The 27,056-nt window shown below is 41.6% G+C and overlaps 1 protein-coding gene across 2 annotated transcripts; it reads left to right on the forward strand.

Moving 5' to 3' along the window:
* The first annotated feature begins 96 nt into the window (after positions 1–96).
* Positions 97–24,315, forward strand: GTF2H1 (general transcription factor IIH subunit 1). Of its 2 annotated transcripts, XM_054827581.1 has the most exons (15): positions 97–612; positions 4,605–4,773; positions 6,634–6,826; positions 9,318–9,480; positions 11,188–11,281; positions 11,972–12,121; positions 14,065–14,144; positions 16,259–16,389; positions 17,555–17,642; positions 18,965–19,053; positions 19,914–20,031; positions 20,898–20,988; positions 22,450–22,565; positions 23,201–23,293; positions 23,900–24,315. In XM_054827581.1, exons 2-15 carry the CDS (start codon positions 4,620–4,622, stop codon positions 23,984–23,986), a joined length of 1,647 nt encoding a protein of 548 aa, XP_054683556.1. In that variant the 5' UTR covers positions 97–612; positions 4,605–4,619; the 3' UTR covers positions 23,987–24,315. The 2 variants fall into 2 exon arrangements, with proteins under 2 accessions (XP_054683556.1, XP_054683557.1); XM_054827582.1 differs by lacking the exons at positions 17,555–17,642; positions 18,965–19,053.
* Positions 24,316–27,056: the final 2,741 nt, after the last annotated feature.

A 27,056-nucleotide genomic window follows, 5' to 3' on the forward strand; every position in this document is an offset into this window, starting at 1 on the left:
GGAGGAAGCTGCGTCACGCGCGCCCGCCTGCCCTGGCCACGTGATGCTGACGCGCGGCGCCCCCTCCCGCCGCGGGCCGTTGCCGAGGGGAGGCCCCTCCCCCGCAGCGCGGTGGCGCCGCCGACCTGGGACGGAGCAGCCGGGCCGCCGGGGCCGATGGCGGGGGACGAGCGGGACCCGCGTCCCGCTGGGCCGGGTGACGGCGGGGGCCGGGGAGGGCCGGGCGCGACGGGGAGTGGGGGGGGGGCGGCGGCGCTGTTTACCGCCCCGTCACTCCCCCCTCCGCCCGCTACTGTCATGGCGACGGGGGAGGGGCCGTCACGTGAGCGCGGAGGGGGGCGGGAGGGGGAGCCGGCCCGCGCCACGTGACCGCAGGGGACGCGCCGTGGCGGCCCGTTCCCCTGTCACGTGAGGCGGGCTCCTTCCCCCTCCCCCGCCCTCCCAGCGCCCCGCGGCTTGTTCCGGTCACGTGCCCGGCCCCTGCCCGCCCCATGGCCCCGGCGGCGGCCCGACCCCCGTAGCGCCCGCTCCCGCCCCGGGCCCCCTCCCGCGCGGCCCGCCGGCAGCAGCCAGCACGCCGGCCCGGAGCAGGTCCCCGCCACCGCCCCCACGGTAAGGAGCCCGTCGGCGCGGGGGACGGGGAGGCGGTGGCGCCGGGCACTCTGCGTGTGTGTGCGTGTGTATGTGTATGTGTGAGGGACAGCGGGGCCCGATCCGCCTCCCGGCCCCGGCGGTTCCCTCCCGGGTGCGGCGGGGCAGCGCCTGCCGGGGAGCGCTGCGGTGGGCCCAGCGCCGCGCCGGCTCGGTGGGGCGCGCTGCGGTGGTGCCGCGGCGGCCTTTGGCCTCCCGCTCTTCCTCCCTGCCCGGCCACGGCGCCGGCGGCCGTTTTAACGGCGGTGGCCTGGCGGGGCCAGTGGTGCCGTGAGGGAAGGGACCGAGAGGCGCGGCGGCAGCCGCCGATCTGCGTCCCTCCGGGGAGGGGGGGGCGGCGGGATGATGGCAGCGCTGCGCCGGCGGGATCGCGGCTGGGGGGGCACCGGGCTTCACCCGAGCCCTTGGCCGCGGGTGCGGGCGATAGACAAAGAGGTGCCCTCGGGCCGCGGCCACCTTCGGCCGGGGACACCAGAAGCCGGGCAGACCCCTGCCGGGGCCGTACGGGGTGTCCTCGGGCCCGTTTCGCCGCACCCGCTGCACGAAGCGTAGGTGATGCGAATCGCAGAGGAAGGCCCGACTGACCCTTCAGGCGGGCGCAGGGGTGCAAACTGTGGATTGCTTCAGCTCGCCCCATGCTTGCCTGTGTCCAAGAGAAGTGGCGCTTCTCACAGCTCCCCGTCCTGCTGAGCTGTAGTCCTCTTGGACAGGTCGGCTGCTGCCCTTCGGGGTGCTGCTCTGCCAGCTCCCGGCCCCGCCCAGAGGTCCCCGGGCTGTGTGGCCAAACCGTGGAGGCCCGGCTGCATACCCATGCCACTGCGGTTCAGACTGGGCCATTAGCGTAGATATTCTGCTGTTCCCTGCGGGGAGTGGAAGCTAGCAGCAAGGCCTGCATCAAATCTGTTGGAGCTCTCCTGCCAGCCCATGCCTACCCTGACCAAGTCAGGATTACTAAAATGTGTAAAGGTTTCCTTTATTTCTGCTCAGAACTCGATGAAACCACATGGGAAGAGGCTGGAGTGAAATGCTGGCAATGGAGAGCTTTCAGAACAGGTGTTGTAAGGAACAGAGAAGAGAGGTGCCTGGTTTTAAAAGTGGTTAGGAAGAGTTGCTGCATTAGAGGAAGGATAGCTGTTGGAATTTGATGGTATTTCCAGAAGCTGCATTCACTCCCGTAGACCTAGGAGGGGAGGGGTTATAGGTGGGTAAACAAACAGGACCTCTTTTTTTGTTTGTTTTGTGCCAGCACTGAAGCTTCCTCATAGACCTTGCCAGTTGTAAACTGCAGCTGAAATTAACATCCTTAAGACAGGCTTGGTGACAAGTCATACCCCATGGGTTAGGGCTACTGATTGATCCAAGTGCTTTTCAGAACTATTAACCATCACTTCAAAAGCTCTACTGCTGGAGAATTTAAAATAAACTGTGTCTGAGCCTCCTATTCTGGAAGATACTTAAACCAGAGAAAGGTCTGTCTTCCAGAATTTGCAGCTGAAGAACTCTATTGCTGCTTCTTTTGGTAGCACATTAAAATTATCACTTAAAGCTGTAAAATAACAGAATTTCTCCATACGCATGTTGCAGTTCTTGCCCCTTTGAGCAGCAGTGTCATCATCCGCAGTACTGATTCCTGGAAACTTCAGTTGTTAAATATAGAGGTTATGAGATTTGGTCAGGCGTGAATAGATCATTGATGGCTCTCACCCTTCTGCACAGTAAACCTGAAGTGTCTGGAAAGAAAATTACTGGTGTACTGCGTGTGCTTAGTGAGGACATAGCCTTCCCCTCTGCAGCTGGTAGGAGACCATTCTCATCCTTTTCTAGCAGCTAGGCAAGATTTCTATTTTAGAATTTTTCCTGTACTTCTTGTAACAAGAAGCCATCTTGTTTTCATTAGTGAAAGACGGTAACTTTCCTAAATCCTGATTATTAATATTTTTTAATTCTTTCTGATGTTCTGCTGAAAAGGCAGCTCAGGGTTTTCTCCATTTTGGGTAATGCTTACTGTGCTTGTGAGTTGTATCATTCTACTGCCACCATAAATTACTGCATGAAAAAGGAAGCACAGCAATGACATAAGAACAGCAGTGAGCTAGTATGTTCACGCTCCCAGAAGGTAGAATGAGCCACTTGTGGGATAATTTTGTGTTCACAGATTGCACACTGCAGGGTACTGTGCTAGAAGCACTGCGGTTGTAAAGGAGAAGTTGCTAGCTGCTGATCGTTTTCATCCCTAGTTGAAAGACTGGTTGTAGGTGGGTGAAATAGCATGGTAGAAAAGCAAAGTGACTTGCATCAGAATAAGCCTGACTATGGAAAGGCTTTCCTTTTTCTTTCTATTCAGTTCAGGTTGAATTCCTTTGCATTCTCTGGCTTTGCCTCTACTACACTGGATAATAATGACCTTAAAGGACTGTAAAGTAACAAAGGGAGAAAAAAGTCAAAATCCTTAGTCTTGCATCTGTTGAGGTTTCTAGTCTATTAGAGTCTGGCCAGCTGCCTTTTCCGTAAGGATAAGGTGCGGATGAGAGACTACAGATCTGCAACAGGAAACTCTGCATAAAATGGTAGTGCGAATAGCACTGAAAAGGAATAATGCTGCTGGGGAGACCATAATGGATTATGCTAGGAAACAGCCCTGAAATCATGCCATGCAGTTTTCTGTGAGAGAGAAGTATTAGCAGGGCTGCTCTGAATGTGGCACAGTGTGTTCTAGCGACTGCTGCAGTGGTGCTGATGTGAAACCCCACATTCAGTTCAGCATCACTGAAGTCTTTGGCAAAGCTTTGGATGACTGAAATGCAAGACTTGCTGAAGAGAGTGCTATGCTACTGCCTAGATTGTTAGCGTAAAATGTCCTATCTTGCTGCTGGTTTTTTTAAAGGAAAAAACATGAGAATTTAAATGTTCAGAATTATCATTTTGTGATGTGCACTTAGTAGTGCAAAAGCTGATGCAGGCTGCTGTTTGAAGTTTGATGCAGGCCCCAGCAAATATTACAGGTATTCTAAAGCACACGAAACAAGCATATCAGCATTTGAAAATACTATTTTATGTATCAATAGTAAAGTTTATGATGTACAAAATACAGCAAATGGACAGACTAAATATTTACAGCAAACATACCAAAGAAGTAATTTTTGGATAGGTGTGTGACAGTATGTTAATAGAATGTAGTCATACTTCGATGTCCTTAATCTCTTGAGAAATTTAAGGCTGTAAAGTGAACCTGTAGAGAGGACTGATAGTGACTGCTGGGGAGAACAACACAGCAAAAGGCTTGTTGATGTGAGACTGGTGATAAAATTATCATTGTGTTGAAGTAGGTATAACGTTAGTCCCTTGGACTTCGGGTGAAAGGGATAGGAAACTGGCCGGCTGGAATCAAGTATACAAAACTTTCTTTGAGCCTTGGGCAAAACCCACCACAATAAGAACAGGAGTATAGCTGGGCTACCTTATCTTTAGCACAAAGAACTGAAAATCCATGATTTTTCACATACCTTCTATCCTTTCCTTTCCTGAAATGACTTAACATCTGCCACTCACACTGAAGAAGGGAATTGCTGCCAAATGCCAGAGGAGATTTGGAATTTATGTCATTGCCTAGCTTCAGTATTCTTCTGAACTTGATAAACCAGTAAAGGAACATTAAAACAGGAAAACTTGGTTATCAGTTTAAACGTAAGATTTGCAGGTCTTTCATTGGTACAGAAGCGGTATCAGTACTACAATTAGATGAATTATTTAGGTAGCTGGCAATATTATTTTGTTTAAATAAATTTGCTGGTTGCACTGACAGAGGGGAGCGTGTTTGTCTGGAATGTTTAAAAAATGATGTAGGCGTTAACAGGTAAATGTGGGTTGTAATACTTCAATATATAGATAGGAGTAGTGAAAGAGTTACAGTGAAAATAATTATACTAATCAGCTCAACTGTATATTTTTAATAGCTCCTTATAGCCACAATGGCAACGTCATCTGAAGAAGTGTTACTGATAGTAAAGAAGGTACGTCAGAAGAAGCAGGATGGAGCTCTCTACCTTATGGCTGAAAGGATAGCATGGGCACCTGAAGGCAAAGACCGATTCACAGTCAGCCATATGTATGCAGACATAAAATGTAAGTGAACACTTTTCCTATTCCAGCTTCAGGAAGCAGTATTTTTATAAACATTTAAATACAACCCAAAGCTTATTTGCCATAAAAGACTGGTAGGTAAGTTAGGAAGGTTGCAAGGGTCTGGAGCTTTGGCTAGGTTATTCTGTGTAGCAGCAGAGATCAGGACCATGGTGCAGTATCACCAGTGTATTAAGGATGTTACTGCAGAACTTCTGTAGTCTTTAGATGTTTAAGTTATACTGCATTTACTATTAACTTTTGATAAACTTCTGCAATAAATTGAACAGAAAAATAATCTATGCCATATGCTTGTGGACGGGAGGGTGGGAGGAGGGTTGAGGAAGAGTATAGATTTTTTCAGGGTCTAACACAGAAACTATCTGGCATGTCATTTGTTAAATTATGCATCTACAGCTGTTTTAATTTTCATATAAAATGAACCTTGCTGTTTTATTTTCATCCAACAGACCATAGCTTCAGAAGTGCTAGCTTCTGTAGTTTGGCCTAACTGGTAACATTCCGAATAAGCGTTTGCTGTTGCAATAGCAGAGGACTTGAAAGTCAAAACTGAACACTAAATGTCTATAGCGTGCTGCCTTTCTGGCTTCACTTAGTGCTCATATTCCATGTGCTGTAATGCCAAAGAAGGAATAAAGACAGTTGTATGTGTCACTTGGTAAAGTTTTAGTGATTATTGCTGTTTAAAGTCACATACAAGTACTGGAGCATGATCAGCAGTGTGTGTGATGAATCAAGAACTAATACCCTGTTTTCTTAAATATGAATGTAATAAGGAATTTAAATGCTCTGTTCACCTGTAGTAGTCAACTTTGTGAAGGTTTTATTTAGCTATTTACTTACACTTAAGCAGCTCATATTTTAAATATTTACATGCATAGGCATTGAAGTCTTTTTCACTCAGATGAAAGATGTTCTTTTTTGTCATCTAAAATAAAAAAAAGGGGGGGGGTATTTGTAAATTTGTAATAGAAATGATGATTTAGTGGTGACATCTGGTTCCTGTCTCCTGCTTGCACTGGAGAAAGGGGTAAGATTCAAAGTTGGGTTAGTGCCATTTGCAGTGCTACACTGAAGTCAATATAGGACAACAGTCCATAAACATATTTGTTCAAGCCTCTGCTCCCTCTGGTTACAAGAAAGGAAGCAGCAGTTAGGTTTTTCTTATGAGTCATGAGGGTGTAATAGCACCTTGGAGGCATTGGTGATCGACTTTGGGAGTACTAGTGGCTAAATGTACTTACCACACTGCTGTAAACCAGCATACCTTTGCTGTCAACGGACATGCTGTTACCCCACCCTGCATCTGCTTTCTTACCACTTTTCTTCTGTGGGAACTGGTCCAGCTGGAAAAACAAAAGGAGGTTACTTTTCAGTGGCTCAGCTCCTTGGTTCGGCTTGCTGCACAAACACTAACACTAGTACAAGAAAGGTGTCAGAAGGAAGTGCAAAAGGGGAATGAGGTTGTCACCTTTCAGCAGCAACCTGGATTGGTACTGGATTAAAGCATCCAGGTGATGACAGTCTTATTTGCAGCAGTTTTCTAATGGAGAATGTGGGGAATGCAAAGTCAAATCAGGGCTCCTGAGCAGTAGCTGAAGGATACTGAGCAATAGGCTACTGGTGTCCATGTCCTGTGTTTTAGAGAGAACAAGGTGCAGGGTTCAAAGTAATTTAAGGGGAAGACTGTATGTTCCACTTTCATGGCTGGAATTCACACACAGGATAATGGTGTTTAATTGGATGATGAGGATAACTGCTTATAAGCAAATACTCTAGGGAAGACAGTTTATTGTATAAGCTTACTGTCTGTTGCTAATTAATACTCTCTGTGTAATCTAGGCCAGAAAATCAGTCCAGAAGGTAAAGCTAAAATTCAGCTTCAGCTAGTATTGCATGCAGGGGACACAACCAACTTTCACTTCTCCAATGAAAGCACAGCAGTGAAGGAGCGAGATGCGGTCAAGGATCTTCTTCAACAACTGTTGCCCAAGTTCAAAAGGAAAGCTAATAAAGAACTTGAGGAGAAGAACAGGTAAAGGGAAAGGAGCCTTAAAGTTGTTTTGGTTTTTTTCATTTATTTTTTAATTAATTGTTATTTAACTATAGTGTATTTCTGCTAACAGTTGTTTTTGTAACATCATAGTAATATGGCATTTGTTTCCCTAGTAAAAATCTCTTTGCTTTCAATTTAGAGGCAGGTCCTTGAGACTTGTGTAACTGTAACATGTTGAGACTATTCTTGCGTTCTCAGTGACACAGTCTTGAGGTGTAAAGGCAGCCAGCCTGGCTGCCACCCAGTCTTTGTTACCCATGGCTATGAGATAAAAGCACCCAAGTGGCAGTCTGTCTCTTTAGTCTTCCTAAGTATATATGTAACAGTTAGAAAAGCTACTTGAAAGATTTTTTTTTCTTTTACAGAAGTTCTCACATTCCTTGATTTGTGATATATTTTTTCTTTTTTTTTTTTCTTCTCCCTGCATAATCCCTTCTCCCTGCCCCAAATCTTCTTTCCTGGTGTTTTATATACTCTACTAAATTGCTAGGTATTTTTGTCCATCTCACTTGAGATGCAGTAGTTTGTTAGTTGGCATACAGGATGTTTATTCTAAAAAATGTTTTGAGAAGACATTCTGGACCTAAGTCTTTTTCCCAAAAGGGCTTTTAAGACAAGCTTCCATTCCTTTAACATGTTTGTGTTAAACCAGTGCTTGTGGCCATAGAGCACCCTTCTCTGTGTCTCTCCAGATGAGTTTCACTTCATGCTAGCATCTGCTGTGAATCCTGTATTTACTAGCTTCCGTTTCCAAACACCGTTCTAGCTTTGAACTTGGGTAAGTTAAAGCTAGATTTTTCAAGACATAGGAGCATTGCTTCATTGGGCAGATCAGATCTTTACAAGGAGATTTCCCAGCAGAAAAGCAAGCGCCCTTGTGCTGGAGCTCTGACGTATCCAGGATTAACTGGTTCCAGTACCGCAGTGACCAGTAGGGTCTGTGGCAGCGCAGACTGCTTTGGCACTGTTACCATACTAGTGTCTTTATGCTACATGCCTTATTTCTAACAGTATTAATACTGAGTACCTGGGCGGTCTTAGCTCTGAATATTTTTATTCTTAAATGGAGTTTTACAGTATTATGACATGCACCATTAAGAGTTTTTCTAGTTACAGAAAAGCCAGCATCTCAGCACATACTCAGTCATAGTCTGATCTTTTGATGATTAGAAGTTCTAGTCTAGTGGATGGGGCTTCCTTAGCTTAATTTGCAACAGATGAGGCAAAAAAGTTTCAGCCTGTTCTGGGAGGGTACTACATCCAGAGTCCCTACAGGACTTCCAGCATTTATTGATATGTGGGGGTCAGGTATGTACCAACATTCCAAGTTTTAATTAAATAATTAGAATAACAGACTGCTTCTTGCTGCACTAATTTGCAAGAACTGCCATTAATCCATATTTGTATCAACAAGAAAAACTGGAAAAACCTTGGTGGCTAAAACATAATAGGGATGTCCTGCCACAAAGTTTTTATTTCTACCTCATCCTACTTCATCCTTAGAGCAGCTACAGACTTTCATTCAGTCCAGATTGCACTATATCCATTGTTCTTCCCTAGACCACCTACTACATATTCATAAGATTCCTACTTTTTTTTTTTTTGTTTGCAAATGATCAAGACCCTTGGGTATATGCTAAAAATTGTTGAGGTTATTGGTTGATTGTGAATGTGCATGCATGTTTCCCTGAAAATAGCCTAGTGGTTTTCAAATTAGGTATACAGGTGTACGAAAAGCTGCTTGAACATTAATTAACTGAAGTTTCAGGTGCACATATTCTTTGCATTTTGGATAGCAAGGGTGATACTTGATATTTGGATGATAACTTCTGTAAACATTATTGCCTGGTGGAAGTAGTGACACTGAATGTTTCTGTAGCACTTGTGCTGCATGTGATATTGTTAAGTGATGAAGATCCTACTGTAACCAACAGAAACATAAATGAACAAACAACTCGGGGTAATGTGTGTTTTAAAGTATCTTATCCCACACATATTTTGTAATCTGTACTCTTGCACTAGAATAGAGGCCTGTAACTATGGGATTTTAAGATCTTAAACAAAAATTGGATAGTGCCGAAATCTCCTTTTTTCCCCCTCCTTTGTTAGGAAAGTTCAAGAAAATTCATTGTGCTTTTACAGTTCAGGAGACTCCAGTCCTGGATGCGCAAAGACAATAAGAGCACCACAAGAATATTTTAGGACAAGATGTTAAGCCAACATTAACTTTTTCCTAGCCATTACTGTTTCCTAACCTTTGCTGCTATTCCTTAAATATTTTTTTTTAGTTGTTTATCTTGAGACAAATATAGCTATTGAGGTTGGTTGTTTACACAATCTTGTTAAGAAATGCACAGCATTTTGAAAGAAAAATCAGTTTCTGTTCCTTTTATGAACTCGTGTTAGTTACGGAAATCCTAGTGATTTATTCTGCAGCGTTTCAATTCTATTCAATACATTCTTTTACCAGAATGCTGCAAGAAGATCCTGTTTTGTTTCAGCTCTATAAAGACCTTGTTGTGAGCCAAGTAATCAGTGCTGAAGAATTCTGGGCCAACCGTTTAAGCCTGAATGCAGGGGATAATTCTGCAGTACCTAGTAAGCAGGACGTGGGCATCTCTGCAGCATTTCTGGTATGTTGAACCTCTAACTTAAAGGATTTGAGAGCAAACAAATTGGGGAAAGTGAGAGTTCTGTTCATGTACTTTATTCCCATATACTTTAATGTTCTGTCCTCATTCCTCAACTTAACATCTCTCTGCATGTTTGTTAGACTACTGCAAGTGTAAAGGAGAGGGGAAAAACCCCAACTAAAGGTTTTATGCAAATCTTGTAAATTTAAGGTGCTAAATTTGAACTTTAAATTGACAATAGGCAGATATTGTTTATACTGCTGATCTGCCTTCTGTAAAACAGGAATAATGCTGAACTTATAGTCACTAGATTACAGTGTGTTAACTCAATAAGTTAAAAAGAGTATCTGTTGCAGCATTGACATGCATAAATGAAGCTGCAAAGACTTTCCACACAAAAGGTTTTATTCCCTCCCCAATTTTTTAAACTAGTACATGCTTTCAGCTACTTGAAGAACAGCTAATATATCTGAGAGCTTGTTTTATCTCTCTCTTTTCCTAACTTTCAGTTTGTGTTCCCTATTTGTAGAAACCATGCCTCAGTAATCTCAGTGCAGTCTAAAAGTAATCTAGGTACAGTCTTCAGATTCCTCCCACACAGACATGTTGCTACTTCTGCAACGAAATTCATGCAGAGTCTGACTCTCTAGCTGGAATCCCCTTTCTACCTTTGTAATGACTGTGAACACATCAAGGATTTGGGAGGGAAAGAGGAGGTGGGAGTTGTTTTATGACTTAGCTGCTGTACAAACACTTTTTTTTTTCCCCCTAGTAATACCTGAATTGGTTACCAAATGAACTTGATTGCTCTGATTTCCTGTCTCCTGTTATTCTTACACCTTAATATTAAAAGAAAAAAACATTTAAAAAAACCCCACAACCCAACCCCAACCTTCAAAACTGAAGCTTTCTTAAAATGACTGGTTGTGTTTGTGTGCTCAGCATTTGTGAAGAAGAAAACTTCAGATGTTTGTGTGTCCTAGTTCAAGGTAAAATAACTATCCTGCTCTGCTCAGAATGAGTGTTTCTCTAGGAAGAGGGTGGTACAAAAACTAGAATTTAGGTGTACAGGAATAGGAAGAAAAGGCAGCAGCATATGCAATCATGTCCTTTTTCCTGTTACTGAGAATTGGACTGAGTGCTTGCTTGCTCCAGAGCTTCCTAAAGAGATCACTGAGACCTCACTTGCATGTTCTAAGACTTACCCTCAGTTTTTAAATTCAATGTTATTTATCAATTACACTGAGATGCCTTTAGCATATAAGGAAATAAGGTGTAAGAGCCATAAATCCTTTTTTGTTACTTCATTATCATCACTGATTATTCACTAGCTGAATTGCTGAATGAACAACAAAAGGTTAGGCATGTACAGTAAACACACCTATTTTTACTTTGAAACAAGGATATATTAAACTAAGCATACCTTCTTTTGATTGACAGTGATCTTTGCTTTTCATCTTCTAAAGCTACACTCTACTTGTTGAATCAACCCTTAAGTGGCAAATATAATAAAGTAATTAATGCATGCTCTTTCATTTCTCATCTAAAAATACCTATTTATGATCAAATATGCTATGGATTATTGGAGGTAGAAGATTATTTTATCTGCAGCGGAATTTGATTGCAAGATGCCAGGCTTTTTTCCTTCTCCAGTTACGGAAGATATTGAGACATGACAGTTTTTCCTCCTTGTATGCTTTTTCTTAGGCTGATGTACGGCCTCAAACAGATGGCTGCAATGGTCTGAGGTATAATTTGACTTCAGATATCATTGAATCCATATTTCGAACATATCCTGCAGGTAAGAATAGTGCTTTACATAACAAATACGTGCATTTAAGATTTGTTTTTTACTGTCTGTGAGAAGACTAGAATGTTAGTCTGAGCTTGGAAGTATAAAGGACCATATCTTCAGTCCTCTGGATGATTTTCCCTGCCCCATTTGAGAGATGGGAAGAAGCATGTGTTAAACCATGCCTTTAAATGAACACTTGATTTTGTTAAAGAAAACATTTTAATTGATTGCATTGACCTTTTTATTATTTGTGAGTAGTTGTTTGGCTCCCATGATACTGTCCTACTCAGCATTTCAATTAATTGATATTTTTCATGAAATCACCTTTGGGAGGAAGAGAGTCCAATTTCCATCGTTCCCCTGCACTATATTGAACACTGACACTGGTTCATTTTGGCCCCAGGTTAAAAAGACTAGATCCATTCTGAGAATAACTAGAACTCTAGCAAATCAGTGTTCTTGTCTGTGTGCAATTCAAATTAGAGTATTCTAACCACTGTTACGTGCATTTCGTGTCAAAGCATTAGCTAGCATTGCAGGGCATAAAAGAGTACCTGTTTGCTCATGCTGCACTACTGCATTCCCTTACATTTAATCAGCATGAATGAAGGCAGCATTAGAAAGTAAGGAAATTTTAACATACTGTATTAAGATTTCCGGAACAGTTTGTAATCATTATGGTTTTTTTGTTCACAGTAAAAATGAAATATGCAGAAAATGTTCCACATAACATGACCGAGAGGGAATTCTGGACACGATTTTTTCAGTCTCATTATTTCCATCGGGACAGGCTCAATACAGGCTCAAAAGACCTCTTTGCAGAATGTGCCAAACTGGATGAAAAAGGTAAGCTTTTTGACTTGGTTTCTGCAGTAGGCTGCTACAGTCTTAGCAGACATGCTGGAGGGAAGGGATGCCATCCAGAGGGACCTTGACAGGCTGGAGAGGTGGGCCTGTGCGAACCGCATGAAGTTCAACAAGGCCAAGTGCAAGGTCCTGCATGCGGGTCGGTGCAATCCCAAGCACAGCTATAGGCTGGGCGAGGAATGGATTGAAAGCAGCCCTGAGGAGAAGGACTTGGGGGTATTGATTGATGAGAAGTTCAACATGAGCTGGCAGTGTGCACTTGCAGCCCAGAAAGCCAACTGTGTCCTGGGCTCCATCAAAAGAGGTGTGACCAGCAGGTCGAGGGAGGTGATCCTGCCCCTCTACTCGGCTCTTGTGAGACCCCACCTGGAGTACTGCGTCCAGCTCTGGGGGCCCCAGTACAGGAGAGACATGGAGCTGTTGGAGCGAGTCCAGAGGAGGGCCACGAAGCTGATAGGAGGGCTGGAGCACCTCTCCTATGAGGACAGGCTGAGAGAGTTGGGATTGTTCAGCCTGGAGAAAAGAAGGCTCTGGGGAGATCTAATTGGGGCTTACCAGTACCTGAAGGGGGGCCTACAGGAGAGATGGTGAGGGACTGTTTATGAGGGAGTGTAGTGACAGGACAAGGGGTAATGGGTTCAAGCTGAAGGAGGGTCGATTTAGATGAGATGTTAGAAAGAAATTCTTTACTGTGAGGGTGGTGAGGCCCTGGAACAGGTTGCCCAGAGAGGTTGTGGAGGCCCCATCCCTGGAAGTGTTTAAGACCAGGTTGGATGAGGCTTTGGGCAACATGGTCTAGTGGAGGGTGTCCCTGCCCACAGCAGGGGGGTTGGAACTAGATGATCTTTAGGGTCCCTTCCAAACCAAACCATTCTATGATTCTGTATCACAGAGCACAACACTCAGGAGGTGTATCTAGTAAACCTAACAAAGCTGAAGTCAAAAATTTTCTTATGTTCATTTACTGGGCATCTTGTTTGTCAAACTCTTAAAGTGAAAGCTACAGATTGTCATTGAAAGTTAGTGGTAGCTTTGCTATTCTTAGCATGTTTGATAGTGCATTTCTTGAAACAAATTGGAAAAGCCTTTGGAAAGCGGTAGCACTAGGAATAATCTTTATCACAACTCATGCAATGGTAAATCTGTGCTAAATTCCATAATATGGTGTCACGCTAGATTGATTATGCTCTGCCATCAGTTACTATGGAATAATTTTGTTTACATAAGGCTTCATTTTGTGGTATTCACACAATTTACAACAGGTATAGCTTTTGTTATAGATCAGTTTTTAGGAACAGACAAATATGGATCCTGTTCAAGATTTTCCAGAGCAGTTGCCATCCCTGTTCTCTGTCAGCCTTTTTAATGTGAAATCTTAAAATATTATCTGACTGAAGTTTTTATTGAACTTTTGAGATAAGTTTATGATGGTACAGACATACGGAGAGTTGAGATCACTTAACACCATTCCTTAATACTGACTAATGAAAGCATTCTATTAGGAATCCACAAACCTTCATAAGTAAAAGCTATCACCAGATATAAGTTATCATTCTACTGAAGACCAGCCAGCAAAACAGTGCCAAAATTAGAAGAAACACATAATTAAGGTTTCCCAGTTCTCACTAATACAACTAATATAACAGAATCTTCAATTTTTTTTTTTTACCAAACAGTACTCAGTAGAATAGATGTAGAAGTTGATGAAAACTGTGCTAATTAGTAGGATGATCTTTACAAGTTTATTGCTTATTTTAAATGGAATTTTGAAAAGGGTTGAAAGTTTTAGTCATGGTGATACCTGGGCATCTGCAGAACCTCTATCTTCTCCTTTTAAAGATTAAATATAATCTAATAATCCCACAATTATTCCTATTTGTTTAGATACAGTTTTTCACGGGTTTTTTCTTTGTTTCATACAGGGTTAAAAACAATGGTGTCTCAAGGAGTAAAAAACCCTCTGATAGATTTAACAGCTTTGGAAGATAAAACATTAGATGAAGTAAGTAGTTGGCAAAAAACAAAACAAAAAAAACCAACCCACAAACCACACGCCCCACCCCACCCAGTTTCATTTAAGGAGAAAGTCAGTTACAGCAACTACAAATTGCTAATTCTAAATCATGTCACTTACAAGGCTGCTGTAATGATTGGGCAGTCAACATTTATACAGTTGCATGTGTGTAAAGAAATGGAGATTGTGCCCCTAGACCTGTATGCCTCAGATGTCTGCCTTTGTACTGGCTGTAAAAGCAGGACTTCCCTTTTTTAAAGCATTATTGTTTCACTTAGATTGCTTTTTTGTGTGAAGTGGACTCTCTGGTTTCTTCCTACCTTTTAGAAGCTGTGACAATGTACAGAAGAGTAGCAGAAACAAGGAAGAAGTCTTTGCATTTGTTCTCACTTCAAACATTATTTGATTCAGCTTAATTTTAAGGACATTTTGCACAGTTTTATTTGTTTAGCTCTAAATACTATGTTTTGCTAAAAATATGACTAACTTGAACTATTACCTGCCTCCAAGTACAAATTAAAACAATTGTTATAAATGGTGTAAAATAATGTGAAATAACTTAAAAATGCGCTTTTCTGCAGTTGATTTAACTTAAACTTTTGAGTTGTAATTAACAATGATGCCACATTTCTACGTTTTGTTGTTTGGGGTTTTTAGTTGTACAAAGGTACCAGTCTGAAACTGGACTAGGAGTTTAGGGGTTAGGTGTGTTTGAAGTGCTATGCAAACTGCCCTAGTTTGCTTTTGAGACCAGTTAACTGCAAGTATGAAACTGAGCATGGGGTAAAGAGGTGGGCCTGTGCGAATCTCATGAAGTTCAACAAGGCCAAGTACAAGGTCCTGTACCTGGCTCAGGGCAACCCCCAGTGTCAAGATAGGCTAGGGGATGAAAGGATTGAGAACAGCCCTGAGAAGGACTTGGGGGTGTTGGTGGACAAGAAGCTCAACATGAGCCAGCAACGTACGCTTGCAGCCCAGAAAGCTAACTGTATCCTGGGCTGCATCAAAAGTGTGACCAGCAGGTTGAGGGAGGTGATTCTGCCCTTCCACTCCACTCTGGTGAGCCCCACCTGGAGTACTGCATCCAGCTCTGGGGGCCCCAGTACAGGACAGACATGGACCTACTGGAGCAGGTCCAGAGGAGGGCCATGAAGATGGATCAGAGCGATGGAGCACCTCTCCTGTGAGAACAGGCTGAGAGAGTTGGGGTGGTTCAGCCTGGAGAAGAGAAGGCTATGGGGAGACCTTATAGCAGCCTTCCAGTACTTAAAAGGGGCCTACAGGAAAAATGGGGAGGGACTGTTTACAAGGGCATGTAGTGATAGGATAAGGGGTAATGGCTTTAAACTGAAAGAGGGCAAATTTAGATTAGATATAAGGAAAAAGTTCTTCCCTGTGAGGGTGCTGAGACCCTGGAATAGGTTGCCCAGAGAAGTTGTGGATACCCTCTTCCTGGACGTGTTCAAGGCCAGGTTGAATGGGGCTTTGGGCAACCTGGTCTAGTGGAGGGTGTCCCTGCCCATGGCAGGAGGGTTGGAACTAGATGATCTTTGGGGTCCCTTCCAACCCAAACCATTCTGTGATTCTAAAGTGATTTGCCTTCAGCCATGTGGTAACTGGGGAACACTGCCAACATTAAGGCTTGAGGTTGTTTCTGAATTCCTAGGGGTATCACATCCTCCCAACAGGTGTCATTTAGCCTGTGGGCTGCTGGTGTCCCACAAGATGTTGAAAAGAGGTCAGTAAAACAATTGCTAGCTCTTACTTGCCATCCATGCCTGTGTTTCGTACAGATGATCCCTAAATTTTTTTAAGCTTATAACAGATCATGGTCTTACAAAACTATGTGTTTAAGATTTTTTTTCTTCTCTCAGACACCTCTAAACTGCCAAGTGCTAGCAGAATAAATTAGTCTGTGGAGATTTTTCAAAGTACAAAAGGTGATTGTGGGGGAAAGGTAGGAAAATACTGTTTGAGATGATGATGCAGTATCACTTAGTAAAGTTCAGAGGAGGTGGCTTGCAGGCATCCTGACTCAATGGAAAACAGAATCACCCTTCTGCTTTTGGGGTAGGATATAGCTAATGTTGTTTTCTTTGTAGGGCTATGGTGTTGCTTCTGTGGCCTCTACATCAAATGCCTCAAAATCTGCTCGAGAAAGTAGCAATGCTGCCATTATAAAACGCTTTAATCATCATAGTGCCATGGTCCTTGCAGCTGGCCTCAGGAAACAGTAAGTTTCAATGTTGTATAAAAGCTTTTTTGTAACAAATTTTAAGGAATTTCCAAAAGGAAAATACATCTTCAATTACTCACCCAACCTTTTCTTTTAATTTTTGTGACTGAAGTATTTTGCTCTAGAAAAGAAAATACCTTTAGGTTCCATTTTACTTTATAAAAGTTCTTCAGAGCTGAGATGACAAATGCTATTTTTACCTGAGTTATAATACAAAGCAGATAAAAAAAAGGAAAGGATGCTTCTGCCCTTAGTTCTCTAGCCCTGGTGAAGGCTGCAGAAGTAGTATTCTGTTTGCTGTGTGGAGGGGATGTCTGATGCAGGGAGTTCCTATCTCCTGCCTTCCAGGAGCAGGTCTGCTGGGGGGTGCACAGACACAAGTAAATGAGGAAGCAAAAGAACAGTGTGTCATGGGTGGATTAGAGGAAAGATCCCTTCAGTGCAGTACCCTGCCCCTGAACAAAAAAAAAAAAGTGTCAGCTCGTTACATGTGTTTACAGTGAACTTCACAAATGAAGCTTCTTAAGAGAGGCATGAAATGGGTTTGATGTGAAGTCTGCTTTACAACTGCCTTATAGACAGCCACCAAAGCATTACGACTCTACCCAAATCCTACAGACCTTACCTGTGAGAGATCTTAATTAAAGACTTTCCTCTGTGTAGCTGTGCTCCCTCATGTCGTTCTTCTGTCTTGCACAAATTGAACAATGGACCTTAAATGATCTCTTCTGGGTAATGTGTGTTTCTGTTTCAGTTCAGAAAGAGACAAAACAATAGCTCTCATTCTGAAATAGTAGTATCTCAGGGCTCCCATAGCTCTGCTACTACCTGGTTGGCATAAGCGTGTGTGCAAAGCATTTCTAATTTAGCCATTATTTTGCTGTGTCCCACTTGCATTGTTGGCATGCTACTCTTTCTGAAAAGAGGGAGAAGCACCCTCCCTGCTGTTGAATTTCCCCCTTGACAAACAGGGTTATTTGAGGAATTGGTTCCTTCTATTTAGATCAGCTTCTAGAAGTGAAGACATAAGGGGAAAAGAGTTTATATACAGTATGTGAACACGCATATAAATTTTTTGAAACATGTATTTACTTTGTCTCTAGCTTGTATCTTAAGTTTCCTGTGAGGTGAATTCTTCTTAATGCTGTTTCTCTATTTTAAGAGAAGCACAAAATGACCATTACAGTGAGACCAGCAGTACGGATGGAAACTCCAGGGATTCAGATTTCTTTCAGCCACCAATGAAAAAGGTATAAAGTTAGCTGATGCAATTCTAATTGAGTGGAACTGGAAGCTCTGTCTCTCAAAAGATTGCTGAAGGTTCCTTACTTGTCATATGATACATCTAGAGTGATACTTATTTAGCTTTGCTTAGAAGTACATAGACTAAGAACCTGAGGGCCTGTAAAAGCTTTTTACCACTGTTAGTAAACACAAATCACACCTTGAAGTATTGCTCTGTTTACCTCTTCAGTAGTGCCGAACAAAAGTAAAAAAATTCCAACACGCTTATGATTGGACCCAGAAACCTGGTTCTTTCAATTCAGTGCAGTTCTATTTTTGCCCTTCCCCCCCTTTTTTTTTCCCCAAATCCCTGAAAACTTCTAGAGAACATCCATCTGAAAGGGATATTGGTGTGCAAGCACCAATATTAACCTATTAAGCTTATTGTTTGTAGAGGGGATGATTAACTGGGACACGGCAGCCTTCATCTTAAGGTCAGAAGCTGACGTGAGGTTAAACTGAAAGCGTAGGGATGCCTGGTGCACTGAAACAGGTCTTTGCCCTGTATTTCAGACTAACCATAGCAGCTCATGAAGTAAAAAAAAGAGTACTGTAATTGCTACAAAACTGAATTGAACACTTGCTAGAGTTGACGGCCTGAATAGAAAATGCCAAGTGGACTCAAAACCTGCATATATTGTGAGAAAAGGTTGTAGAATACATCTGTTGTTAGATGTTGAGGTAGTCAACAGCTTTGGCTTTCCCGAAAGCTGCAATGTTTACTGTGGGGTAGACAATATACCAGGACTAGAATAAATGTGATGAAAATGAGTGAAAGAGTAGCATGAAAGTAGGAGACTTCAAAAGTAGTTTTCTCATTGTACAAAGCCTGATATCACTGTGCTGTTACCTCTCACCGCTAATGCTCTAGCTCTACTGTCACCAAATAGCTTGGGTAATTATTATTTATGGTTTTAGTCTTACACTTTTGTATGCCAGCCATTGAATCATTACTATGTCTGCTAATCTAGAGATAGATGGACATTAATAGAGAGCACAAAGAATGATCTCTGTATAGCAGAGCACTTCTTGGAAGTGGCACGGACTGCAAGTTTTGGGCAGAATCTGCAGAAAAAGTGGTAGTGCCAAGAATTCCAAATTGCACACTTTAAAGAATATTGGGCACTGCTCCCTCTGGAGGGTAGACACAAGCCATTCCACACTTTCTTTTTTTTTTTTTAAGGTTTTAGTAACCCTTTTGCTCAAACTCAGCGAACTGGAAAAAAGCACTAGATGCATCAAATTGTGTCCTCATTAGTAATGTGTTTAATTATTTGGCTTATTTTAGGTGAAACTGCAGGAGTCCATTGAATATGAAGATTTAGCAAAGAATAATAGCATTAAAACTATTGCACTAAACTTAAAGAAGTCTGATAGGTAAGTTAAAATACAGACAGCTATTTCAGCATATTCAATCTAGCAAGTCTCTCATTACAGCCTGCACAGAATCAGCTGATTTAGTCTCTACTGTGCCACACTCAAGTGTGTTTAGACTAAGTTTAGAAACTATGAACTCCTGCATAAACCAACTTCCAAATAATTCCCATTTAACTCTATTTTGATTTCATCTTGATTTTCAGCAATTTAAGTCTCTGTAAACCTACTTGAAGCGCTTTGACATGTAATTTCTGTGAAGGTCTAACAGACTTGTATTCACAGTTCAGCACTTTGTTGCAGCTTACAGTGGAAAAACGTATGTGTTGCATGTGAAATATATACAATTCCAAGGAAAGTCCACTGCCAGGCAAAAAAGCATGGTCGGGGCAGTTTGGACTGCTCACTGGTCTAGTGGTTTTCTAGCAATAGTCCTCTTGTTTTCTAGACTTCTGAGTTTGAGAACCATAGATGTAACTTCAGAAAGGAGTGGTACCACCACAAAGTGAACGGTTCCAAATATACACCTAACTTCATTTAGCTTAGTTTCAATTGAAAGTGGTGTGAATTCCTCCATTCTAATGATATTGCTAGAACTACATGGCACAGACAGTATTCCATTAGCAAAATAATACTCCTAGATTCAACAATAGAAGCTCTTATTTTGCTGCCGTTCCATCCCTAACTCAACCTCTTCCCATGCGGCAATGTATTTTACTTTGTCAATAAATAAGATTTAGGTAGTAACATCAAGAGTTGCAAAGCATCTAAAATTGGAAACATTTGAAGAACTGTCCACTGAGTTTGACCTCTGTTTTACCAACACTCCTATTTATATACTTTTTCCTTTTCTTATCTCATAGGTATTATCATGGTCCAACTCCAATTCAATCACAGCAATATGCAACCAGTCAGGATATAATTAATTCTTTTCATAGTATTAGGCAAGAAATGGAAGCATATGTACCCAAACTAACTCAGGTATGGAAGAATACTGAAAAAAAATATTCCCTTCTTGATGTTAGCATGTTGCTTTCTGTATAATTTTGTCTCTCATGTCTACTGGAATTTTAATTTTCCAGGATAAACAATTATCTCCAATAGTTTTGTGTTATTCAGTTTATTTTACAGTTTTACCTTTTGAGCTATTGTGTTTAAAATCCAAGCAACAGGAAACAGTCATTGCTGATATTCAGAGTTACATTCTGCTGCTACCATGTTCTTTTGAGGAAATGGTAAAGGTATAAAGTAGTAAAGCAGGACAGTTATGCAACATGAAGCACAGGCCAATATTATTGATCCCACTCCCTGAAATTTAAGATGTAATGGTCTTGGGAGGTCATACTAAGCAGGTTTATAAATTAATGGGTCTTCTGTTCCTAAATGCGCTTAGGTAGGATGTCAGTCTTGCTGTGGCCTGCACAGCAGCTCTGTCCTGGCAACTGGAGGGCAGCATAGCCATGTAGCCAATCTCCCCAGTCACTATCTGAACTTCCTCTGTTAGTAAATCAAGATTTGGCCCTAAGTAAAGCAGCTGCAACTGTGAATGTGTCGCCTTTCAGTACAGTAATTCTCTGTCTCATTTCAAAGTAGCTGCACAGCCAGTTCACATACTAGGTGAAGAAAAGATTTGTTTGTCCGTAATTAGTTGGAAAGCTTTCACTGAAGACATGAGCTGTAGCACTTAAAGGCACTGTGTCTAATTCTGGAAAAGAGCAGACTCTTCACCAGAACTCCCATTGTATCTCTCACCTGTATCTTTGCCGCTGGAGTACAAATACAACTTACTTTAAAAAGATTTTGTTGGAAAAAGTGATCTGAAATATCTGTTCCCTCTCTCCTTTTAGGTTCTTTCAAGTGGTGATGCTACTAGCACTATTGCAGTCCTGTCACCTGGAGGAGCACTTATGCAGGGTGGAACACAGCAAGCCATAAACCGTAAGGATTTAGGATGTATAATACTTCAATCGTATCTTATTGCATTATACAGCAGTACCTGGCTTGCTGTTTCATCTCCCTCTTAGAATATGTTACAGTGATACAGGAATTTATGGAAATGTGTAGCTGGAGTAATACTGGGTTACAGCAACAAAAGTAACAACCAAGCCACACCATGAGGGTGGTACTGACTACACCAGTGCTGAGGCAAGTGAATGAGAGAAAGCTTTACAGAGCAAGTGATGAAGGAAGCACTTGATACTAAGTCCTCTTACAGATAATGGGTTTTGCTTGTTCAGCATTTCTCTTTTCTGATTTTTTTTTTCCTGGATTTTTGAAAATAAAGGCATACTCTGGGAAAGCTCTAAGGAGGCGAGGTCTAGATAATTGTTTGGAACTAGGTTTTTTGCAGCCCGCATTTAAGATCCACAACTTGCTATGAAAAAGGACGACTTTCTTGTAGACTGCAAGGACAAAACAGACAACCCCTCCTTCTTACACCTCCATTCAGTCACCCTTTTCCCTGTTGTCACATTCCTGCCATTTTGAGTTCCTTTGTCTTTAGTCTCACAGCAGATGAATCCCTGTTCTCACAAGGGAGGGTTTACTACAGTTTTCCAGTTTATCTTGTGTTACCTGGTCTGAAAAGCAGCAGAAACTAATTCAGACAGCTGAAGAAGCAAGTACAAATTCTTTATGATACCAAAAGCAAAGGAGTCAGCAAAGCAGTAGTTAGGCTTTCTTACCCCTCCCAGTTGGTAGACTGGTCCTACAGTCCACTTCTTTGAGCCTGACCACCTTTTTCTTTTTAAAAAAAAAGAAAAACAAACAAACAAACAGTCTCAGCCTAGAGTTTGCTATTCACTGTTCAGTTCACTGCACTCCTGTCATCCTCAATGACTGCTTGTGTTTTTTGTCTTTGGTTTTTATGACTGTGGTTCCTTCCCTGTTCTTGAACCCTGTTGCCCTTTCATCTTTAAGACTACCTGGGATTTTTTAAGAGTATGCCTGGATTTTTCATCTTCTTCATGCTGTGACCATATTCTCATTGCCAACACAAGAGAGAGGGAAAAGCTTGCAGTATCCACCACACAGTGTTTAGCACTGTGCTGTGGAGAGACCAAGGTGCTGGTCCCAGAGGCAGTACTGCCACACTGGTAGAACAATACAAATATACTGCTTCTAATCCTGGATTAGGTTTGGTGTCTATTCTTTGCCTGGCATAGATCTCCCTATATAATATACAAGCTTCCAAGTACGTAGCAGTAAATAGCAGCTGACCTGATCTAATACTGCTGATGGTCCTACTTCAGGTGTGAAGCACCTCAGTGTTCCCTCCCACCCAACTTTTCTGTGATTCTAGTAGAAATGTATATCGCTGAACTCCTTTGCTAGCCTTACATTCTCATTTTTCATATGACAATTTGGAGTGATGTGACAAAATCTTTTCTCCTGTTGCAGAGATGGTGCCAAATGACATTCAGTGTGAACTAAAACACTTGTACGTGGCAGTAGGGGAACTGCTACGACACTTCTGGTCCTGCTTTCCTGTTAACACGCCATTCCTAGAAGAAAAGGTAAGGAGTACCGTGGCCCTGGTTACGACGTCGCCAGATCACGGTTTAGAATGTCTGTCATCAACTTGAAGTACAGAACCAATACACATGCTTTAAATCAGTGCAGCACTTATCCCTAGAACTGAACGTCACAAAACAATGTAAAACATTACTTTTTTCAGCAATTCTGCTGGTGCTATTGGTTAAAGTCATCCTTGTTGCTGCATGCCTGTTAGCCCCCTTTGGGAGCAGTTGCTGTAAGCAAGTTTCAAACAGAATGGTCAGCTATACTCCAGCTGCAGATTTCTCACTGCCAGTTTAAAACACAAACTAAAGCCCCCCCCCCTTCCCCAACTCTAAGACATAACCTCCACAGTGACAGTTACAAGAAAGTTTTCCTCATTCTTCTATCCATTGCAAAAATCACTCAGTCACAGCTTCAAAACATACACTGCTTTTTAGAACAAAGTTGCCTTCAAGAAGAGACGTCTACAACCAGGTACGTGATTGTAACTGATACTTTTCTTCCTCAAACTACACATACTTAAAGTAGCCCCCAGAACTAGTTACAAGATGTTTTGTTGGAGAAAAAGTTGTTAAAGGAAATGAAATTTTGGTGCAAGTGATTATAATACTGGTTTCTGTCTCTCTCTCAGGTTGTGAAAATGAGGAGCAACTTGGAAAGATTTCAGGTTACAAAGCTCTGCCCATTCCAAGAAAAGATTCGGAGACAGTATTTAAGCACAAATGTAAGGGGAAAGTATTCTTTAGTTATATGGGTGCATATTAATAATTTGAATCGTACTTATCAGAGGATGGTAGCTTTGTTACCTCTTATCCTAGGGCATTTGAAGTTTTTTGTTAACCAGGAAATGGGCAGAGGGAGATTGGGGACACAGTTAAGTGTGTCTTCTCTCTCCCTGTATGACTTGCTGAGTAATGCCAGAAGCCATCAAGAACTATAATTGGAAGTTACCCAAGTGAGACAACAGAAAGGGGAAGTCATCTTTCATTTTTCACTTCCACCATGAAGTAGAACTTTAGCGGCTTCAAAACTGTCTCCCACCATGTCAGACCTGAAGTGGTCACAGGCTAAATACTGGAACAGACAGCACAATCAAGTGTCACTTCCCTGTGACCTTCTCAGCTTCATAGCTCCTGAAGTGCTCCCTCTACAGATACTTTGCAGTAGAGCCTCAAGGTCCTTTCTCTATATTTGGCATACCTCTTTGATTTTAACAATATTAGTCTTAGTAAATAAAAGGAAGATTCCAACTGAGTGTCTTATCAAAGGGAGGGGAGGGGATCTGTTTTCCAGTAGCTGGGACATCTTTTTTTCCCTCTTAATGTTTCAGTTGGTAAGTCACATAGAAGAGATGCTGCAGACGGCCTACAATAAGTTCCACACATGGCAGTCCCGGCGTATGCTGAAGAAGACGTGAAAATGCATGCTGTACAGGTTTGAGAGCAACATCTGCAATAGGTATAGGAGTACAACCTAGCATATGTGCAGATCTTATAGTTGTTGCAGGAAGACCTGCAAGCTGTGGACTTCTGGAAACGATGCTAACTGAACTTGCACATTTTTGAAAAAGAACTGAGATTAAACTTGAAAACTAGGGAGAAAAACAAGGAAGAACCAAAACAGAAGAGCTGAGGCGCAAAAATATTTAAAAGACACTGTTTACTGCAGTTACTCAGGAACTGCTTTTGATTTGCATAAAGAGCTGCTTTCAGAAATAAAAAATCTAAAGAGGGTGTATTAATAAAATCTGTTTTTCTGTCCAATTTTTTTTAAGAAGTGTATGGCACAGGGTAGAACTCAAAAGTTTTTCTTCACTGGATTCTGACATTTTATTGAATTGTTTGTACTTTCTGCAACAGTTAAACAACGATATTTTAAAATACAGCTGAGACTGTTTTTGCTTCAAACACCTGGGAGAACATAACTGTTGGAAGACAAGCTTCTGCCATATGTTTCCCCACCAATTGGAAGCAAAGACATTGCACTGAAAGCTGTTTATGGTCTGGGGTCCCTAAAGGCACATGGGGGCAAACTTTTGCCTGAAGTCTTGGATTTTTATGCAGAATTTTTTTCAGCCATCAGTTTTGCATGTTTTCCTTTGAGTGCAAGTGTGTGCTACTGCAAATTTTTTTTTTTTACAGTGGCATTTGTTCTGAGGAGAGAATGCATTTTTAAAAATGAAGTTAAATAAAGTTTCTTACAAAAGAAGTCATTTATTTTCAATTCTCAGACATTTTTTTAATTTCTTCTCCTAAATCTTTTCCTTCACTCTTCCCTTTTGACTGTTACACTATTTTTGGCGAATTGATAATCATTGCAAAGAGAAAAAATGTGTTATTTACACAGTATCCAGAGATATTGGGAATCTGTGCCATACTTTGTTCCAAATAGAATCAGTTCACAGTTTCAGACCAACTCGTCTTGTATTAAATGTGACTTAAATGCAAAGTAAACCTGTTTTCTATAGTATATGCAGTTTAATGACATCCTTGTATTTTGTCATCTTGACTGTACTAAAGCCCAGTATGGGCTACCGAACTTTTTTACTTCTGACTAAATGCGACTGTTAAAAGATGCATTTACTACAAAGACAAATCAGAGTGACAATACATATTCAAAGCAAGCACAGCAGTGTTCGGTACAGCAGAAGAAATTCCCATCAGCCTGCATGATGGCTTAATACTAGGTTTTGTCACCATTGATATGATGCTAAAACATGATAGTATGATGTTGGGTGGAGAATTCTTGCAAATTCCTACAGAAAAAAGATGTATTTGTATAGCCAAGTCTGTGCGTGTTCTGTGCTGCTGCTCCATTTATGCAAGAGGGTTTTTTTCTTTAACTGACACATGGAAGTCAGCAGCTTCTTTTTACCCAGTGTTTTTGGATTTTTGTATTATGCTAATATTTTGGTAAAAGCTGAGTTTGAGTTAAATGTCACTGTCCGCACCAAAATTCTGTTTGGAAATGTATGCATATTGTTAAGCCTAGTTTCCCTGTCTGCTTTGCAGATAGATGCATGATACCTGCTCTGTGATGTTTATGTGGTTCTGCTACAAGAAATGACTGGGCTCAACAAAAGAGACGCCCATTATTTTTGACAGGGTGAAAACATCACTAGGAATAAACAGATGTACGTACAGCATTTGGGGAATGAGGTGCATATCTTGTCAGAAGTTACCTCTTGTGATAAATAAACTGTTTCTCTAAAATTTAGGCTTAGGGTATGGCTTTATTAAGCCTAATCCTCTTGTAAGTGCAGGCAGCTCTGAGAAAGAAAGGGTAGTTTTGTTCTCCCCCACTCCAAAGCAGTTCATCTAGCAATTCCATGGCCAAATTTCAACTGTTCAGTGAAAGCTGTAACACCTTTCATCATATCAGAGGGCTAGGTTCAAGAAAATGTCTGATTTATAGTCTAACTGTGCCTGAAGCTATGAACAACGCATTTGAGTATTAGACTGCACTGAGACTTCATTTAAAAAAAATCATGAGAGTTTTAAATATGGAACTAATTCACCTTTGATTTGAATCAGTATTTAGTGTTCCTGGAAACACTGGGCAAAATGGTTTAGCACAGTGGAAAAGTTTCAGTGCATCACAAGAACATTTTGCAGTCAAAGGACTTGTTTATAATCATTATGGGGGATGGTGTTGCAATAGCTTTAAATTATTATAGCGATATCAGGCTATCAAAATGTACCTTAATTAACAGAACTGGCGGGGGGGGGGGGGAAGGACTATGATACTAAATTCAACAGTTTTGCCTAGAGACTCTACAGGCAAGGCTGCTATGCACTTCATATTGCTTTTTCAGGTATTGTGGCAATAAGGCACAGGCCCCTCCTAAAGTAAGGGAGGTAAACTAAATATTCTTTCTTCTACATTGTGTTCCCCTTTTCTGTAGCATGGTCCAAAACCCAGATTCATTCCTTAAGTTTTGAAACTGAGTCATCATGCATTATATTACTATTGGAATCTTTATACTGACTTGTATTTTTAATGAGAATTCATAAAACTTGTATCATTGGCATTGATCTAAGATTTGTAGAATAAACCCTACTGAATTCTAAAGTCAAGTCTTCTCTAATGCTTAGGCTGTGTTTTCTGATGTTCAATTAAATCCCAAACAGGCTCCATTCAGGTCTAAATTGATAGCACTAGCTCAGCTGTCCCTTCATGCTGGTAAAAGAGGTCAGGAGCCAAAACCATTACATTACAGTTACTGTCAAATTATTTCATTCTTTAGGGGTTGAGAACTTTTTATGCCACACAGGGCATCTACACCATTACTAGAGCTCCTGTCCCTCTGTTCCTGATCAGACCAAAGACAGTTTAAGTCTCCAGGGATTAGTACTCTGCTTGTTCCATATATCGATCCAGGAGCTGTTGGTTCAGGAGAGCTGCACAGGCTGCTCTGTCAGCCATTCAAATCCAAGCTTTGCTAGTAATGGAGAAAGGATAACTCAAAGCTGGTATTAACACAAGTC

Source organism: Grus americana, chromosome 5 (assembly GCF_028858705.1).
Source record: "Grus americana isolate bGruAme1 chromosome 5, bGruAme1.mat, whole genome shotgun sequence".
Lineage (NCBI taxonomy): Eukaryota > Metazoa > Chordata > Aves > Gruiformes > Gruidae > Grus > Grus americana.